The sequence below is a fragment of the Dipodomys spectabilis genome, unplaced genomic scaffold, assembly GCF_019054845.1.
Source record: "Dipodomys spectabilis isolate Male_0828 unplaced genomic scaffold, ASM1905484v1 ptg000119l, whole genome shotgun sequence".
NCBI classification, from domain to species: Eukaryota; Metazoa; Chordata; class Mammalia; order Rodentia; family Heteromyidae; genus Dipodomys; species Dipodomys spectabilis.
In genome coordinates this window covers 2,741,606-2,761,313 of record NW_024870796.1, presented here as the reverse complement: position 1 = coordinate 2,761,313, position 19,708 = coordinate 2,741,606, and the positions used below count along the sequence as shown (strand labels likewise).

General features: G+C 46.3%; 1 protein-coding gene across 1 annotated transcript in view; it reads right to left on the bottom strand.

The window, feature by feature from the left end:
- Fstl4 (follistatin like 4) overlaps positions 1-19,708 on the bottom strand; it is a 313,515-nt gene that overhangs the window by 290,463 nt on the left and 3,344 nt on the right. The window contains 1 exon segment of the mRNA XM_042689005.1: positions 14,396-14,531. Coding sequence (XP_042544939.1) covers positions 14,396-14,521 — 126 coding nt within the window. The 5' untranslated portion in view covers positions 14,522-14,531.

Sequence of the window (19,708 nt, the reverse complement as noted above, 5' to 3'; positions counted from 1 at the left end):
TCTTTAGTTTGTTGGTTTTGGGGGGGCTTGAACTCAGGGCCTGGGCACTGTCCCTGAGCTTCTTTTGCTCAAGGCTAGTGCTCTACCACTTGAGCCACAGCACTACTTCCAGCTTTTATTTTCTTTTTTTTCCTGTGCTGAGGAATTGAACCCAGGGCTTCATGCAGGGTAGGCAAGCACTTTACCACTAAGCTTTCACAAAAGCACATAAAGCCCCTAACAATGGGTTCCCAACCCCAAGAACCTCCGTTGTCCAGGTGTCCTGAGTCAAGCAAGCATCTCTCTGCTGGGCTGTGTCCCAGTCACCCCTGCTCTGTGAAAGAATCAAGAGAGGCCTCTTCGTGACTGTCTGGAAGAGGAGGGAGGAGAAGAAGGAGGGAGGAAGGGAAGGAGGAAAGAAGGACAAGTTGTCTGCAGGGAATAAAGGGCAGGAGTTTCGGTTTCATTTATTCATGACCCTCTCCAGGGGCTGTTCCATAGATGACACAACAGCATCCCCCTGTTTAACATGATATTTGAATTGCCACTTTGTTTTCTTTCTGTCAGCTACAGCCTCTCCCAACCCTCCCCCGCCCCCCCATGAAGCTGAGAACAACCTATGCCTAGAGAATTAACAGACAAAAACTTTTTTAAAAAGGAAGGACAGCTGCCCTCCAGCACAGGCCTCATGTCGGAGTCTGTTTTCTATTCCTGTTTTTGCACATGGAGCAAGGGGGTCACCGACACAGATGACATAAAGAGTGCAGAATGTTCCAGAGTCACAGAGTCACGGTGTGCAGCTTAGCCTGTGAGAAGAAGGTCAGGCTAGGAAGGGCCGTGCCAGGACAGGCTGGTGGAAGTCGGGAGCTGAACACAACTAACGAAGGTCATTGTCTAAGGACAGGCATGTACTCAGCCCCAAATGGGCACTTGGGGACCTCTTAATCTAAGTAAGCATTCTTGGTAGAAACTGCCACCTTGCCCAGAAACATGCCCCCCACCCTCCAGTCCTCCTGGAGGGTCCTCTCTCCCTCCGGTTTGCAGGCACATTTCCATCTAGCCTTACCCTCTTCTTCCCTCTATCTCTACAGCCAGGGCCCTGGGCAGAGCTCCTAGAGGGTCTCCTGGGTGGTTCATGTAGTCTTCCCTTCATCTGTTTACCAACTCGTTCACTCAGCAAATATTTGCTGCCCCAGGGTCACAGTGCTACCAAGACAGCCTCAGTCCCCGCGAGGCTTACGCTCTGCAGAGACAGGCAAGGGCCAAGCCCACAAATACAGAAACACCCTGTGGTGAAAAATGCCACAGAACAAAAGAAAACACGGGGTGGAGGTGGGGGGTTGGGAGGAGGGCCAGCCGTGAGGGAAAGGCTTTGCAGAGTCAGGTGAGGTACGCAGGGAGGTTCCATGAGAGCAGGTCCTAAAGGAGAAAATGGCCCTACCAGAACATGACACAAACCTCCCAGCTCCCTGCCCACCATGCGAGCCTCCCTCTCTGGCACCATGTGCAGAGGGGGCGCCAGGAGGAAGAGCCAACAGAGGCCCCACAAGTGACAGTGAGCACCACATGGCAGCTTCCGCCGGCCAACCACTCACTCACCCATGCCACGCTGTGCTGGGCCCTCCCCACGCCTGTCTCCTTTGGACTTTACAGCCCCTGGGGAGCTGTGGCTTCTACCCACTCCCATGAGCCTCTGCGGTTGCACTGCCTTATCCTCAGGATTTGGTGAGCCTTGGTGGTTGTCTGAATAAAATAATTGGTGTGGGCTCCCACAGACATCTGCTTTTGCACAGGGAAACAAATGCCCTGTGTGCTTTGAATAGAAGGCATTTCCACTGTGCCCCCCTCACACATTGAAAATGGAACTTAAAGGAGTTTAAATTAAATGAGTTATATTTAATTTAAAAGGCTTTAAGACATAAGATTCCCCCCACCCCACCCCCAATTTTCCTTTATAACAACATCAAAAGAAAGAAAAGCTCCAGTGGTCAGCATGGCTGGGCTGATATTGACTGCAGGTATGGCCCATCTGAGAATCTCAGGAAAACCAGTATCTTTCTCCCTGTCCTCTCGCTGGGCCTTAGGTGGCAAACTCTGAGGACCTCGGTGTCCACATTTGAGGTTGGAGCTTTGAGGGCAGAATGAAGGAAGATGCAGAATGTACTCATGAAATAATAGGCTGGTTTAGGGAGTCAGCCAGACAGTCACCCAGCTCCAGGACCTCGTGTTTAGGACAAAGGCACATGGGACTCTGTCCCCAACAGCCTAAATTAACCCCTCCCTTCAAAACGGCTGCTTAGATAATACGGCTACAGGAGTGGGCAGCTTTCATAGCTAACACAGTGTGGCACTTAGCTAATGCTGGCTGCACCCCAAGCTCCATGTCCCCCTTACTGCAAGCAGAGCTGAGCCTGATTGCTGGGGGAATTTCTACAGCATCATGTTCTCTTTAATGGCCTGATCACCTCACATCAGCTCAACTCAGAGACTGTTTCTGCAGGGTGGTGGGCTAGGATGTGTGTGATGAGGTCATGATGCTCCTCTCGTGTGGTCCTTCCTCAGAGCCACAGCCCTAGCAGTCACATGACCACACGCAAATCTCAAAGCTTGCTCCTTGTTTTTCAGTGTGAGGGGTAGGGTTTGAATATAAGCTGGCATTAGTCCATTTGTGCTACTATAGCAGTGAATACTTGAGACGTGTACCTTAAAACGATCAGAAGTGTATTGGCTCACAGTTCTAAGAGCTGAGAAGTCTCGGATTGAGGGGATATCTGGCAAAGGCCTCCTTACTACATTCTCTCATGACGGAAGGGTAAAGTTGGGGTGTCAGAGAGCTAGAGATCAAACTCACAGCTTCAAGTTGCCCTTCACTTTCAGTGCTAGAGATTGAACCCAGGGTGTGTCATGCATGGGTATGCAAGTACTCCACCACTGAGCCACACCCCAGCCACTCCTCCTTTTGTTGTTGTTGCTAGGATTTGAACTCACCACCTCAGTTGGTGCTCTACCACTTGTGCCATACCCCCAGCCCACCTTTTTTGCTGGTTATTATAGAGATAGAATCTTACAGAATTTTCTCCCTTGGGCTGACTTCAAGCCCTTTAATAGTTAGGATTAACCCATTCATCAGAGAGGAGCCCTCATGATCTAACCACCTCCCATCAGGCCCCACTTCTCAGCGTGGTTACATTGGATTGAAGCTGCCAACATGTGCTTCTTGTGGATCACATTCAAACGCTAGCACAGGTCCTGGAACCAAGAACACAGGCATGAGGAGGAGTGCCAGGTCAGTGGTGGTTGGCAGGACTGTAAAGCTGAACTCTGTGAAATGCCCATCTTTGTAAGAACTCAGCTCACACTTCTTCAAATGCTTTCTCAGAGGCTGACTCCTTGGCCTCACTCCCTGACCTTCGCCCACAGTAATCTCTAGACACTGTCTGGACCCTTCACTAGGGCTACCCTACCATGCACCTGCCACCCACACTCTCATTAGGGCTCCTGAACACCACTTCCCATGGCAGCATTTGTATGCTGGCCACAGCATCTGGACCAGGGCCAGTGCAACACCAGGCTGAGCCAACAAGGTTGTGATCTGAATGCACAGATAAGACCAGATCTCTGGTGAGGACAGAGCAGAGCCCAGAGCTGGAAGTTCACGTGCTAGCAGAGCCAAGGCCATGGGTGGCCTTGACACAGCAGCTCAGCAGGATGGGCTTCATGGCTTTGTGCAAAGGCCAGTCTCCAGAGAGAACAAGCGGAGGAGAGAAAATCCAAAGAGGAAAGCTGTGCAGCTCCAAAGTGAGATGAGAAACAGGCTGCCATGATGACACCCAGGCTTAAGTTCTGGGAGAATCCCTTCTTTGTACACAAGCATTTTAGCAGAGGATTCTGTGCTTGGCCACCAAAGGATAGCTGATGGATTAGGTAATGGGCCAGACACCTACCCTAGCCAATCACTTCTCTCCCCCCTCAAGTGGGAACAGCCCTAAAAACTCCCACACCAGTACTTAGAAGATTCCTTCTCCTTAAACAACCACAGGATGAGCCTGGTGATGGTGGCTCATGTTTCTAATCCTAGCTACTCAGGAAATGGAGATCTGAGGATCCTGGCTCAAAGCCAGCCAGAGCAGAAAAGTCTATGAGATTCTTATCTCCAATTAAGTACTCCAAAAGCCAGAATTGGAACTTTGGCTCAAGTGGCAGAGCACCAACATTAAGCAAGTAAAGCTCAGAGACAGTCCCTAAGCCCTGAGTTCAAGCCCCAGGATTGGCAACAAATAAATAAATGAAAACATGATGGAAGAATTTGTCCATCCTCTGCAAGGCCCTCTGCCTCCAAGAATGTCCTTTGCAACCCCATCCCCACCGGCATCTCTGCTCTACACCCTCACGATGGTGTAAGGGGAATACTAATAGCTGAACTCACTCTGTGCTGTCTTAGCAGCTCATCATACTTGAGTAAACAGGTGTGTCATTAAAGCTCTTTGTGCTTTTTAAAAAAATTAACTTCTAGGTAAGTCATGGACAGGAACTTCCTATAAAATCCAGTTCATTCTGGATACCAGTGGCTCACATCAGTAATCTTCATTACTTAGGAAGGTAAGATCTGAGGGCAGAAGTTTACAGCCAGCCAGGGAAGAAAGGTCCACAAAATTCCATCTCTAATTAACCAGCAAAATGCTGGACTGAAGGCATGGCTCAAGTGGTAGAATGTCAGCCATGAGCAAGAAAGCCAAGAAGAGTACAAAGCCTGGAGTTTAAGCCTTGGTACCAACACATATACATACAAACATACATACACACACACACACACACACACACTGTAATTTATGACTGTACTTATAATACAAGAGCAGTCATTTGAAAGAGCTTAAATTTTATACTCATTTCCATCTAGAATGTATAATGAATCACAGACAATTCTGTTCTAGTTTGCACGGCCTTCCAAGTATGTTAATTCCTAAAAATTACTGAACAGCTAGCTATAACCTATTGGATTAAGATAGATACCTGGCCCAGAGTAGGATTCTACAGGAAGGGCTCTAGCCTCACTGCGGCAGTTTGGGGCAAAGGGCTACAACAGCATGTGCTGCTGTATTCTCAGCATTACTCTGAGCAGTAATGAACAGCCACTCCCTCCCCATGCACGGTCAGCTCAAGTCCTGAGCAGACTCAGGAAATCACTGAGCCACCAAGGACACAGCCAGGCCAGGTGGGACCACCCCGGAGCAGAGGGTAGAGAGGGCGGCAGGCCCTGGGAAAGTTGGGGTACTGTGATTTGGGACACCCAGAGGACTGATTCAGCACTAAGTCCACTCTAGGTGGTGACGCTCGGAGAAGCCCTCCAGAGCAGTTAAGTCAAGGGATGTGCCCTTGGAGATCTGAGTCCTGAGGAGGAGCAAGCCCGGGCTGGGAGGACAAACACCCTCCCACCAGTACCTCCTCTCACCAGGGAGCAGGACTGGGGGACGGGAAAGGCACAGACAGGCTACTTCTTCCTTTATTGTTTCATAAATCCACCTAATTTTCTTTAGGCTAAAGTTGAGCACTTAATTTAGTCCTTATATCTTTTCTTTGTTAGAAAAGATCATTAACGGCAGTTGTTGAATTCCCTCTGCTCGCTTAGATCCATTCCGCTCAGCCAATGGCCCCCTTCTGCAGTTTCCCCCGCCCCTCCTTGATCCTCAAGTCCTTGGGATGGTATCACAAACCCTATTTCTCTTTAACCATTTGGCTAAACGTGGTACAGCACTGGGCACACAGCTGGGTGCTCCAAGGAGACCTATTGATCACAGGAATTTAAGATACTAGTGTCTTCAGTCGGCCAGTGCTTCCCTGGGCTTAGAGAATCGCCTAGATAGATATATGAGTCGACTGGAAGTTCTACCATGGATTGCAAAGACATATTCCCACACATCAAGCCAAGCACAAGCCAGCGAAGCAAATGGCCACAAGCAAATGTGGCAACAGCAGCCAAACAGAAGACAGCAGAAGAGGAAGAGGACCAACCATGGGCATGTTCTGGAGGGACTGTACTCAACAGTGTCTACCCACAATCCTCTGCTGTGTTATCTCCAAGCCTTCCTGAGAAGACGGGATGCACCAAAAGACTTCAGCAGAACCTAAAGTCTTTTTCTGCAGATTTTTTTCAAGCATGTTTTTAAATTCAAGGCTAGAAAAGGAAATAAAGAAATAGGCTATGAGTGGCAGCTGAGCTCAAACGAGCTCTTAATTAGATTGCTTTAGCAATCAAGAAAAGACAGGCCAAGCATGATGCTGCATGCCTGTAATCTCAGCACTTGGGGGCAGAGAGACGGGAAGATCATAAAAGTTTGAGACCAGCCTGGGCTACACACAGAGACTTTTGTCTCAAAATAAGAGTCGCTGGAGTTCTTAGTAGTGGCATTTCAGAAGATAAGTTCTGTTCTTGCCATCCTTAACTTTCCCTACCCTTTGTAAGGACAGTTGGTAGCCACACTCTCTCAGAAGTCAGGACCCTGAAAATTCTAGGCACAGACAGATGACCTTGAATTTGTCTAACATTATGTTCTGCTCTCCTGGTTTATGCTTTGGGTGAGGGTCTGGTGTGTCTGGCACAGTGATGCTGACCTCTTTGTGAGAAGGATCTCTAGAGTCCCTAGCAGGCAGGCCCCCAGAGACCATTCCAGGCAGGGACAGCGGCCAAGTCAGGGGTTCAATCCAATTCCCATACAACCCACCCCTCAGGATTCTCTCAGCGTCTATGACTCAGGATGCTGGCAAGATTGGAAACTATGATGAGGACACTGCTAGAGGAGAAAGCCAACAGGGATTTCTTCTGTCAGAATGCCTAGAAACTCAAGGCACCTTGCCTAATCCCTACATGGTAGCAAAGTATATACAAGAAGAACTGACTTGTTCACTTACTAGACAAGTATCTAAGTATCCCACTGTGCGACAGGACACTGGAACTAGAGGAGGGCTGACCCTGGCAGCTTCCCATTCCACTGGAAGATCCTTCCTCCCCAGAGCTGCTCTGCCACCCCTGTGCCTAACCAGAAAAGACTCGCACACCAGGTATGGGTGCGGGAGGGGTGCACAAGTATTCTTTATAGGTGCTTCGCAGGGTTCTGAGAGGAGAATCATCAACTATTGTGTTCTGAGTACCAACCACTCTGCCAAGCACCACCATATAGTAGTTCAGTTAGTCCTTGTGACAGGCTGCAAACTGGGTGGTTGTCACCTGCACTGTGACTAACAGTGACTAACCTGAAGGTCAGGATGGGCAAATGACCCTCGGCACACAGCCAGCAAGGGAAGAAACAGATCTGAGCTGTTAGGACCTCTGACTTGAGTGTCCCTGGAGCTAAGGCAGCAATGAAGGCTCCTTAGGAAATAACACAGGCAGCCATGATGAGATGATGTGGCCCAGTGTTTGGAAAAGTGGAGGATACAACAATCAACCTGGAAGAGAAAGCAGGGATGCTAGGCATCTGGGTGAGGGGGTGAGCGCTGGGTTAGGAGATGAGGAGGAAAAGCAGCCACTTTGTCCCGGAGCCTGGAATGCTGCCACATCAGGAGCCTGTGTTGGAAGCTGTCCTACCATAAACCAAGCAAGCCACAGAGACATGGAGGACGCTGGGCTGGAGAGGGAGGAGGTAAGCTGTAGAGAAGCAGGCCATGCTCAGGAGAACCAGGCCCTTTCTGAGTGGTTGTGTTGGTGCCAGTTCCCTGGGGATGTGGGACATTTTCCTCACAGGGACTGAGGTGGCTGACGGAAGTTCAATAGGCCAGTTGGCAGGCTCCAAGGTGATCTCAATGGTTGGATGGAAAGGACAGAAAGGGCATGGCTTTCCTTCTTAACTCTTAAACACACACACTCTCTCTTTTCCTCTCTCCCTCCCTGTCTCCCTCTTCCCTTCCTTCCTTCCCTCCCTCTCCTCCCCCCCCCCTCAACTCACATCCCCAGTAACATCTCCTAAAAACAAGCAGTGGCACTTGTGGCTGCCACTTGTGGCTAAATCCTCTGGAAAGGCTTCTGTTTGGTTGCAAGACCTTCCTGGAACATGGAGGAAGAAGAAAACCCAAGGGTTCCGTGTCTGGTGAATGGTAGCCCCAATTGAGAGCTGGGCTGTTGCCTTCTGCCCCCAAGTTGGGGAGCAAATTCTCTCAGATAGCTCCTTCCTATGCAACACCAGTCTGCCAGCCACACAGACTCTTTCCACCCCTCTGGGCAGTGGATGAGCATCATTGCTGGTCTACTGCAGTAAGAATCTTCTATGTTTTGGCTTTTTGACATAGGCATCTTACTATGTATCCCTGGTTAGTCTCTCTATCTTCCTGCCTTAGCCGCCCAAGTGCTGGAACTACAGGCATACTCCGCCACACTCAGTAAGGCTACCTTTCATTAGAAGTGAAGAGATGAATTGGATTCCCAGTCTCTCCATGTTTTCCTGACTCACATGGCTCAGGCACCTGGTTACCTGCAAGAGAGGCAAGGCAAGTGGACAGATGCCGTCCCCATCTAGTACCAAAACTGCCTGACAGCTCTCCTGCAGCTTCTCCTGGGGTGCTCTGCTCAGGGGACAAGGCCCGCATCATCCCACACCATTGGTTTCTGAAGCCAGTGCCTTTTTCTTCCCAGGTGGCTGGTGACAGGACCAGACCTGGAGCTTTATCACAGGGAGCAGAGCGGCAGCAGCAGAGGGCAGTGACTCTGACTTGGCAGGACCCACTCATGGGGCCTATTAGAGTCTGCCTGATTCCAACATGACATGGCCTTCTCTGTGAGTGGAAGGCAGGAGCCATAACCCGAAAGTCACTGCGGATATATCAAGCGGATGACTGGGGGTCTGGCAGACATGGTGGCTGCCAACTCCCCGGGAAATGGAACATGCAGCCCCATTTGCCATGTGTGGCCTGGTATCCTCATTATGGGGGACGGGGTGGGGATTCGTTTCCTAGAGGAGCATACATTATTTAGCAGCAGAGGCAAAAAACAGATGAGTAAATTAAGAAGAAGAAAAATAATGGTTTCCCCGTGAACTCATAAATGCTCATTTTTCCTGGGTCACAGAACTTTTCAGGCCAATTAAAACGCTATCAATGATGACATCAAAAATAGTAAAGGGTCATTCAGTCTGCTAAGTGTGGAGACAACAGACTTACCAGGAATGAGTGGCCACAGAGGAACAATATTCCACACCAATAACACAAGACAGTGATGTCCTCTGTTCAAGACCCCTGAACGGAGCACAGGCCCAGCTGTGGTGGTCCCTGCATAGCACAGAGACAGGCGGTGGGAGCTGAGTGCAAAGGTGGTAGTACTGGGGATATGGTATCAGAGCTGCCTTGTCACAGGACACCGACAAGCATGTTACAGCTCCAGAAGCACTGAGGCACAACATGATCCACCTAACCATGTAATAGGAACACCAAAGGGATATCTGTCTGCCATCCATCATCCTGAAAATGTAGATGCACTCTTATGCCTGCAAGTGGCAGGGCTGTGCCCTCCCCCCATTTTACCTGAGAAAGGAAAAGTCACATGTCCTAACACAGAATAACCAGCAGAGAGCTATGGCCGTGGGCGGGGAACTCAGAGGGTACCAGTGTCCTCCCTGAGCACTACGTTAGCAGTGGAAGCAAAGAAGATCCTCGTGGAAGGGGGACATTCAGTCATCTGCCACCTGCCTGGCCCTCAGAGATCTTGCCAGAATCTCAGCTTCTGTGAAAGCCAGCCTAAATCTTGAAATCCACAACAGTGAGTGCTTAGGAATTAACTCTTGACACCACAAAAACAAAGACTAAGGCAGGCAAGTAGGTAGGCAGGCAGGCAGGCAGGCAGGCCTGGGCTGCCCACAAGGCAGGCAGAACATGGTAAGCCCTCAGCCTGAACTATGTTCAAAGGGGTGAGGAGCTTTATTTCATACTTCCTGCCCACAGGCAGAAGAAGGAGAGCTAGTAGAGACATTCAGTGCTAGGGTTCCTCCCCGACAGATGATCAGTACTCTTCCCAGGAAGTCCAGGAAGCACTTTCCTGGAGAGAGTGGGGAGCAGTGCCTTGATGCCAGTAAGCTATGTAAGAACAATGAAATAGTTCAGAACAGATTAATGTCTGGTCTCAGCAATCCAAGCACTCCTGAGTCCAACGGAGGCAGGAAGAAGACTCGGAGTATGTTGTACAATATGAAGCTGCCTAGGAAGGTAGAGCTGGCGCATCTGCCATACCGATCTGGGGCCCCCGCTGGTTAAAAAAAAATAAGGGCAGAGCTAGGCAGCCAAAGTAAGAGCTGAGCTTTTGGGTCTGGTCTGTAAGCCCTCAGGCCTAGGAGGTGAACAGGGAGCCAATGACAGCAATTGCATTTATTTATTTAGACAAGGCACCATAGTTGGACTCACTTAGAAAACATTTAAGTGTATAAAGAATGTGTAAGACCAAAGGAAGGCCAACATCCAGTTTTAGACTCCATCACACTGGGTTAGACAGCACTGAAGACCTATCGGGGGCTTCCACAAATGCCCACCTGCTGTTAGAAGGACGGGCCTCTGTGGGGGCTTCCACTGTGTCACCTGTGGGTTTCTGAAAATTCTATCAATATTTACTTTACTACTGGTTGAAAAATACTGGGGACTCTAGAAATGTTCCAGATGTGGGAATATCGGTTTAATGAGATCTCCTAGGGACAGTATAAACATGAAACTCACTTGTTTCATACACACAATTTGATAGAACAGTTTTAGTGCACCCGTGCTCTGACTACAGCCCCTCATGTGAGGTCAGACATGAAATGCTTGACGGATGTCATGTTGTGGATGGGATTTCAAATTTTTCAGATTATGGAAAAAAAAAACAACACCTACATCTATCTTAGCCAGAGTACAGAGGAAAGGAGGGAAACAGACTTGCCAGTAAATTGTATCTCAGAATGTATTAACATTCTGGGCCATCTTCTGCTACTCAGCTCTTCATTAAAGAGGCACTCCACCCAGCTCCATTTCCTTTTATCTACATCTGTACAGTGCAAACTTCTTGAAGCTAATTCAGCTGTACTCTTTGTACATACAACAATAATTTAATAAAATTCAACTTGCTGTTAACTGCTTTAAAAATATGCAACTACACGTGCATTGATCATGTAATCCTAGCTTACCCTCAGGACATTAAGCAATTGGTGTAATAACTTTAAAGACAATCAAACTTTATTTGTGCTTTCCAGGTACTTTAAAATCCTTAATGAATACTTTGGGAAGTACTATTATCAAGAAGAAAACGTACATGGAAACAGTTTAATATTTAGTTTTTGAAAAAAAAAGTGTTTTTTTTTTTTTCTTTTTCACTTAAAAGTCTCCAAAAGTTCTGTTGGTTTTGATTCTTCTAGGAAGTCTGAGGAAACTGTTAGAAGACTTTAATATGGTTTGGATAGTGAGTTATAGATACGTTAATAGCTATAGCTCAAAGGAGAAATTACCCAGAAACGATTAGCCTCAAGACTATTTTGGATATTAATAACATATAAGGAGGTAAGCAGCTTGCAGGAGACACTGGCACATCCCCGCCAGAGACAGACTTCCTTGCAGGAAGCAGCCACCCTCCCTGTCGATCTAGTCTGAAGTTTGAAAGCATCAAGTGATCTTATGACCAATACTAGGTACTGGCTGCTGCTAAATTAAGGACTGACTGATTTAAGAACTCATTAGGTCTCTGTTTTGCTCATAAAAGCATGGTAGAAGAAGAGAAAGGTAAATATGGACATTGGCCCTATGCTAAAAATATGAAAGGAAAAAAAGATAATAAGGCTCAAGAGTATGGGATGAAGAATAGTCAGAGAAAGTTCTGAAGACTAAGAAGTTACATTGGAGAAGGGGTAGATGTGGATGTGAATAGAAGGGGTGGCATGTCGGACAATAAGAGAATGTGGGTATGGGGCAGGGCATAGAATGACCAATTTAAAAAGTAAATTAGTTAGGATACAGACCCCCAGGACAGCATCTTGGCCTAGCAAGCAGATGCCTTTACCCCATTTTAGCCCCTTCTAGTTTCAATTAACTTTTCCCAGGACCCTGGGGAGAAGGTTTGCAGAAAGGACCTGATTAGAACTTAACAACCAGTCATGAATGGTTGGACTGGACCAATAAAGTGTTATTTTCAAAAACCTAATAGAAGTAACCAATCCAAGCACATCCCAGGGTATGAGAACCCCTAGACTCTCCTTGGAGAGAGAAAGAGACATGGACAGAGACCCACCTCAAGAAGAGAGGATAGATGACTGACCTAGAGAACGCACCATGGGCAGAGAGAGCAGCAGTGCCAGGGGCCTTTGAGAGCTAGGTACATCGCTTCTGAGTAAAATTCTTCACACTCATTCTCCATTATCCTAAACTTCACTCCTCTAAAGTCCTGAGATGTAAGTCTAAGGAGGCTTCAGCAATACTGGCAGTGGAGATGCAACACTGATAGGCATTGTCTGCCCTGGGATGCAATGCCAAGCAGGTGTTGCCTGACACAAGCTGCCACCCTAGTGGTCTCTGCTAGCTGCGAAATCAAAAGGCCTGTGTGAGCTTCTGCCCACCCACTGAGAGCAGCAGCAGAAAATTCTGTTATCAGAAGGTCAGCAAACACTTTCATTAAAGTAAATGTCCTGCTATCTGTGGGTAAACATTTACCGAGACCATCCTCAGTATCCATGTACGAGGCCTATTCACACTGTTTTCATCTCATAATCAACAAACAAAGCTGTCGTGAAAGAAGCATGATCAATAGGGCAGCTTTTCAGGAGACATCTCCTCCTCCTTTGGAGCAGCTGCATTCCTGGGCTTGGGAAATAACAGCGAGAAGGAGGTGGGGGAGGGAGGAACAAAACCACCCAAACCAAAGATGGAGCTTCCTTCCTCCTTTTCCTTTCCTTCCTATTCTTCCCTTCCTTCCCTGAGCAGTATCTGCTCCATCTTGTTGGTACACAAAGTGTTGAGTTGTTAACAGCTAAGGAGGCCCTTGGTGATATTAACTTACCTTCCATTTACCTCCAGCTAAATCCCACCTTAATTGGCTCAATTCTTAATTGAAATGTGATTCACCACAGTGGGCCAATGAACCCCAACAGTAAGAAGACTAAGCGGGATCTGTAGGTTTGCCTGTTTGCTTTGCTATTAAGTATTCAACCATGTATCTGTTGGACTTAAAAGTGACCCTTTTCCCTTTGTCTGGATAGGAGTATAAAAGATTAGGCACTTCCCACATGGGAAATACTGCTCTCACCAGCATGTCTTCCACTACCAGACTCTTTTTCAAAGCAACATTAAGGTGCGTCCTTCATGGATTTAGACAGGAGAGATAGTGTTTCTATTTAATCATCTGCTCGAGACAAAAGAATGCATGCCACACTAACTTTCAGCAGGAAAAGTGTGCATTAAATTACTTCTGAAGCTCCCCGAAGAGTAAGCCTTACAGGTTTGGGATTGCATGACAATTAAGTAATAATGAAAGTGAACTCATGTCGTTTGATCAAATAATGCATTAATCCTTCTATACACTGTGTACCATTATACACTCTCTGGGAAATGTTGACTTTTGCGGGTAATTTTTATTTCTCATTCCACAGGACAGGACACAGGTAGAAGAGAAAGGAGCTGGGCAGGCATCGGGTAAGACAATGGGAAGAAGGATGCCTGGAAAGTCTCTGATAAGAATTCCTTCTCATCCAGCAGAGAGAAAACCCCAGGTGGATTTAATGAAAGGGTAGCGTCATTGCATGCGGATCAACTTACACAGAGCATTTTCTGCAGAACAATTTTCATCTCCCAGGAACCCCAAACTCATGGAGCCTGCTACCTGGAGCAGGACTAGGTTGGAGTTTATGAATCTTCTTCCATATGCTGCTTAAGACCGGGTTCACTAAGCAATTAGCAGTACATCCAGACCCTCCAGGGAGGCCATGGAGAACAAGTTTTTCAAGCCCTTTAGAAGCATTTATATATACCTAACATGCCATTAATCATTCTTATCTGTTCATTAAAGCAGTCTCCCTTAGGACCTCTGCCAGTTCTTCCTCTGGCTGGTTCTTTTTATCTACATACCTGAAAAGGGGTTCCACTTCCTTTGAAACATCTTTTCTCACTGAGTTCACATAGGGTGTAGCCTACCAATACATGTGAATTTTCAGAGTTTTATTAAGTAGACAGACCCTTCTCTTGAAGGTCTGCGTGGAAGGCTAACCAAGTAAAGCTTGGTTTTGGAATGTATTAGGAAATAGGACACCAGAGTCTCCTGTCTGTATCAATCTGTGTTGCTTCCCCTGTCCTCCCACAACAGGAAGTATGCATTTAATTCACTCGGTGGTCTAATTGATTTAAAGATAGAGGAGAAACCAGATACTGTATCGTCAAAAAGCAGTCAGTTCGAAGTGGAAGTGTCATGTCAGTGGTTATTTGACCATACCTGTGCCTGAGATTCTCCCACGACCACATTCAGGCCTTGGCTGGTTCCTGGGTCCATCCATCCCAGCACAGCTAGCAGGGAGGCCCCAAGCAGTGTGAGATGCAGCCAAAGGCTTCCTGGTTGCATTTTGTTGAGTCTGTCAAGAAAATGACAAATGCTCTCAGCACAAAGCATTGCAAAGTACACACGGAGTCCATGAGTTAATGCCTACATTCCCAAATCTCAGAACTTGAAACTCAATTTCAAATCTCAGCACCCACCCTGCTGCAATAATTTGGAGAAGTTACATTACTTCGGAGCCTTACTTTACTCATCTCCAAAATGGGGACAATAGTATGTGCCTCTCACAGAGGGTTACTGTAAGAACCGACGGAGGTACTGTCGGGCATACAGGAAGAATGCTGCAAAGGCTAGCTCTGAGGTAGCATCCCACTGGAAATGCTACCCGCCATGACTGTATCTACAAGGACAAACCCAGCTGAGACAGGTGGGTCACCTCTATTGGGCATGTCCATGATTCACTTTCCTGAGACAGCATTCGGGGTGTATTGTACCCAATGAAGGGTCAAGAAATGCCCATGAAGAATTATTTTAAAGGTACAACTTGCTTGTGGCTTACATCACCAAAATTTATAAGATGGTAAGCTTCAATTGACAGCCTAAGGAAGGTCTACTATTTGAGGTTTGTGACCAGTGGTTTTTGTAGTAAAATACTACAGTCCCATAACAACAGAATTCCAATAGCCATTAGGGTGTGTCCTGAGGTTCACCTGAAAATATCATTGTCTAAAGTCCTAGAAGGAGAAAAAAAAACAACAACAAAATGAGCAATTTAAAGTAATCAAAGAATTCCATGCATGGAAAACGAAGGATCGGTGCGACAGATGTTTAAGTACTAATCACTCGCTCAGCACTGTGCTGAGGGAATAAAGACATACAAGAATCCATGCATCTAGTTACCTGTACTTTTTTGGGGGGAGGAGGAAGGGTGGTTACTGGGGTTTGAACTCAGGTCCTCACACTTGCTAGGCAGGCACATTCATGTTGAGCTACTCTCCAGCCCTTTCTTGTGCTGATCATTTTTGAAATAGGAGCTTACTTCCTACCCAGGCACATACCTAGAAACCTGGAGCATGAGCCACCTATTTTAGGACTCCCATTGTAGCTTGGATGACAAATGCGTGCCACTACATCCAGTTATCTTGTAAGAAGGGGGTCTCACAAACTTTTCTGCCTGGGCTAGTTTCGAATTGTAATCTTCCTCTCCTCCAATCTCAGTGCCTTAAGTAGCTAGGATTATAGGCATATAATCCTAGGACACTGTTTTTGTTTGTTTTTAAATAAAAGCTTTCCACTATGAGCCTATTCCAATTATAGTTTCAGCATCTCTGCCTATGAGACAGAGCAACACAGAACTCATCCTGTAGTATGTACAACTCTTGCTCTAGGAAACTTCAGGGGTTATTGATTTCTGCCTACACCACACAATTCAGTGTTTAATTACATGTGGTCCCTACTGCATCCTGCTTGTGGTAGTGAGATGAAAACACTCAGAGCTTCTTGGAGGCTCCTACCCTCCATGTCCTGGTCTGAGCTGGGCCAGGAGAAACAATGGGATCCTGTAGCTTGCAGGATCCATTCCCTGCTGGTTGACTTCCCAAGTCAACCAATGACCAAGACCCTAGGCAAGGAGCAGCGTCTGCCACTAGTGTTGCAGTCAGGGTCATCAAACAAATCCAAATCCACTCTAGCACATTCCAGGTTTGGGGTTATTTTTCTTTTCTTTCCTTTCTTTTTCTTTCCTTTTCCTTTTTTTTTTCTTTTTTTCTTTTTTTTTTCCTTTTTTTTGGCTGCTTTCCACATCCAAATAGAGCTGCCTCTCTACATTTGCTTTATGTCTCCTGCTTGACACAAAAAAATGCCCACAGGGAGAAGGTGGCAGATTAAAACTGTGGGCATAACACGTTGGCCTATATAAAGGCGAGGTTAGAAGGGATGGCTATCTTTTAAGAGGAGGTGTCTCTTTGTTTTTAAAACAGAGTCCAGAGGCTGCTGCTCCTACATCTATTTCTTCAGTCATTTATCTTTGACATGTGGCAGAGCAAAGCAGTCCAGGTGGCCAGTAGATAGAATCTGAAGGTCACAGTCTCAGCATTTGCTCTTCATTGGGAACAAAGCAGAGTTCTGCATTCTACTGTGGCTTGGGCTGCTATCAGACAGAGGCCTGTGGTATGAGTGGATCCAAGGCTCTCACTAGGGTGGGTGAATGCTTACAGGACTAAGGAGGAGGAGGGAAACAAACAACAACAACTAAAAACCAAACACATTCAGGACTCAAAGAGGATAAAGTTACATTCATATTACAACTGGTTTTTCTAAAAACAAACAAACAAACAAACAAAAAACCTTAATACTTCCTATAGAGTATCCCCTTCTGAATGCTACATTCCAGAGACTACAGAAAATGGCTATTGGATGTTTTTGCAATTTTGAAAGGGGAAAAGGGGAGGGCAGTCCTGGGGCCTCAATTCATGGTCTGGGCACTGTCCCGGAGCTTTTTTGCTCGTGGCTGTTTTGCTCACATGAGACATATCTCCACTTCTGGCTTTTTGGTGGTTAACTGGAGCTAAAGAGTGTCTCAGACTTTTCTGCCAGGGCTAGTGTTGAACCACCATCCTCAAATCTCAGCCTCCAGAGTAGCTATGATTATAAGCATGTGCCACCCACCAGCACCTTAAAAAGCCAGCCATAATAACTCAAGCTAGAACTGGAAAGACATTGCTTCTTGCTCATTTATGAACCTTGCCTAGTCACTCATCAAATTTTTGCTTGTGGAGCAAGCACACATATTAAAGATCTGTTCTTCTCCTTTTCTAGGTCTCCTAGCCCAAAGATGAGATTTATTCTAGTCATGTACAGGTGGCAACTCCTGCAGTTACGAAAAATACAAGCCACAACATCTAGTTATTTTGATTCCAACCTGCCTTGTAATCTGAGACCAATTTTGTGTGGTGTTTTATTGTTAATGGATATTATCAAATAATAAAATCCACTCATTTTCATTTAAATTTTGGCAAGTACCAAATTGCTTAATTACAGAATGCAGACTGGTTTCCTTTTTCTCCGATTCTTTTCTTTACCAGTACTAGAATTTGGGGTCTTGTGGTTACTTGAGTTGCACCTTCAGTCCACAGCTTTCAGAAACCAGGAACTTCAGCCATGCTACGCTTGGAGCCACACTAGTTTTATCTTGTTTGCACTGAAGTTCCCCTTCAAGATTTTACTTCAGAGCTGGGCATCAGTGGTTCACTCCTGTAAGCCTAGCTATTCAAGTGGCTGAGATGTGAGGATAGCCATTTAAAGCCAGCCCTGGCAGGAAAGTTCTTGAGACTCTTATCTCCAATTAACCAGCAAAAGAAAAAAAAATCTGAAAGTGGACCTGCGGCTTAAGTGCTAGGGCAGTAGCCTTGAGTGAAAAAGAGACAGTGGCTAGGCACGTGTGCGTGTCCCATGCACGCGCACGCACACACACACACACACACAGATACAGTATTTTATTTAAGGATAGGAAAACCCATGGACCAGGCCAGCCACTGAAATCTTCCCAGGCAGCAGCAGTTTCTTTGTAAAATTTAACTCAGTTTGACCACTATCAGCTCTGATTTCACTTGCACAATAGATGTGTCTTAGGTGTCATTTTTTCACTTATGATGATTGACAACCCACTAGATTTATGCCAGCAACAGCCCCGAAATTTACAACTCAAGTTTTATGACAGTTTGGTTCATAAAAAAAAGAATTGATATTGGCTCTAAATCAATTTTGATGAGCTGTCTAACAACTAAATAGATACTACCGATTTGGCTAACACCTACATAGAAATTATTATATGTCAGGCACCATTCTCAATGCTTTACAGGTACTAAGTTGTAATCTTCACTTTTCTATTCCATGAAGAGGGTAATGATTATCCCTACTCCATCTCCTGTTAGATGATGGAGGTGACAGGGTTTCAGAGGGGCTAAGCACTCTGCCGTGGTCACATGGCAAGTAGCAAAAGTTGAGACTGTCCCAGCCCAATGCCACAAGGACCACAGTCTATGCTGTTAGCCCTATCGATGCTGCCTCTCTCCCTCAGTGATGCTTTATCTTGACAAACAGTTCTTTTTAGGATATTTATATAGAGCAAGATGGAGGCCTGACCCTGAGTGTCTTCTTTCCTCTGAAAGCCACTGAGAACCCTTCTCCTTTAGTCTTCCTGACTCTTGACCCAGGCTAAAGCTGGATTGAAGACAAGAGAGTCAGACTTACTTTCCTGCACCCTATCCCAAGGCAGGTACCACTTGGTATCTCCTCAGCCCTTATACTTACTGCTCCTCTATTTACAGGCCAAGAAAAAGAATGCACCAAAAAAAAAAAAAAAAAAAAAAAGAAATCATGAGAAATTACACTCAATTTCCAGCAGCAAGGATGCCCCCAGCATTGGGGAAGTCAATGTATTGTTAAATTAATTACTCCTCAAACTCAAACAGCCCTATAGGCTTTCAGAGAGAGGAAAATACATGAACTCCCCATTACAGAGCTGGGACTGTGCCATCTGTGAGGTCACAGCACACCTTCTGTCTTTCAACCTGGAGCTCTTTTTGTGATTTGTTTTTGAGGATTATCAATTTCATTCAATTCTGCGAAGTCATAAGCATTGGTTATCAATTTAGAGTGGTCCTCATAGAAAGAGTGGGAATTTTCCCCCCAAGCAATTCATGAAGAATAATCACTTGATAGTTAAGACATCTTGTTTTGCCTGGTGCTGGTAGCTCAGGCCTCTAATCCTTGCTACTTAGGAGACTGAGATCTAGAGGATTGAGGTTTGAAGCCAGCCCAGACAGACAAGTTGGCAAGATTCCATTTTCCCATTTGGCAAAATGCTAGATCAGAGGTGTGTCAAAAGAAGGGAAAAAAAGGCCCTGCAAGAACACAAAGCCTTGAGTTTAATCCTCCAGTAGGAGCACAATCACACAAAAAGCTACCTTGTTTTGAAAGAGGTACCTCTGAGCACTGAGACTGAACTTTTCCCCAAGGCTGAGAGACTTGCTTGCTGCATGTACAGTATAGCAGAGGCCAGAAGGCTGAGGAATTCACCTTAGGTTTGAGGCCAAACCAGCGGCCAGGCATCCCCAGCAACCCATCTCTTGGGCAACTGTTTTCTTGAGTTACTGCAAATTTACATGTAGAGGTTATGTTTGCATCCTCTTTCCAGATAGATAGATTTTGCTATTGTGAGTCATGAAAGAGTGCCACCAGCTCACTCACTCT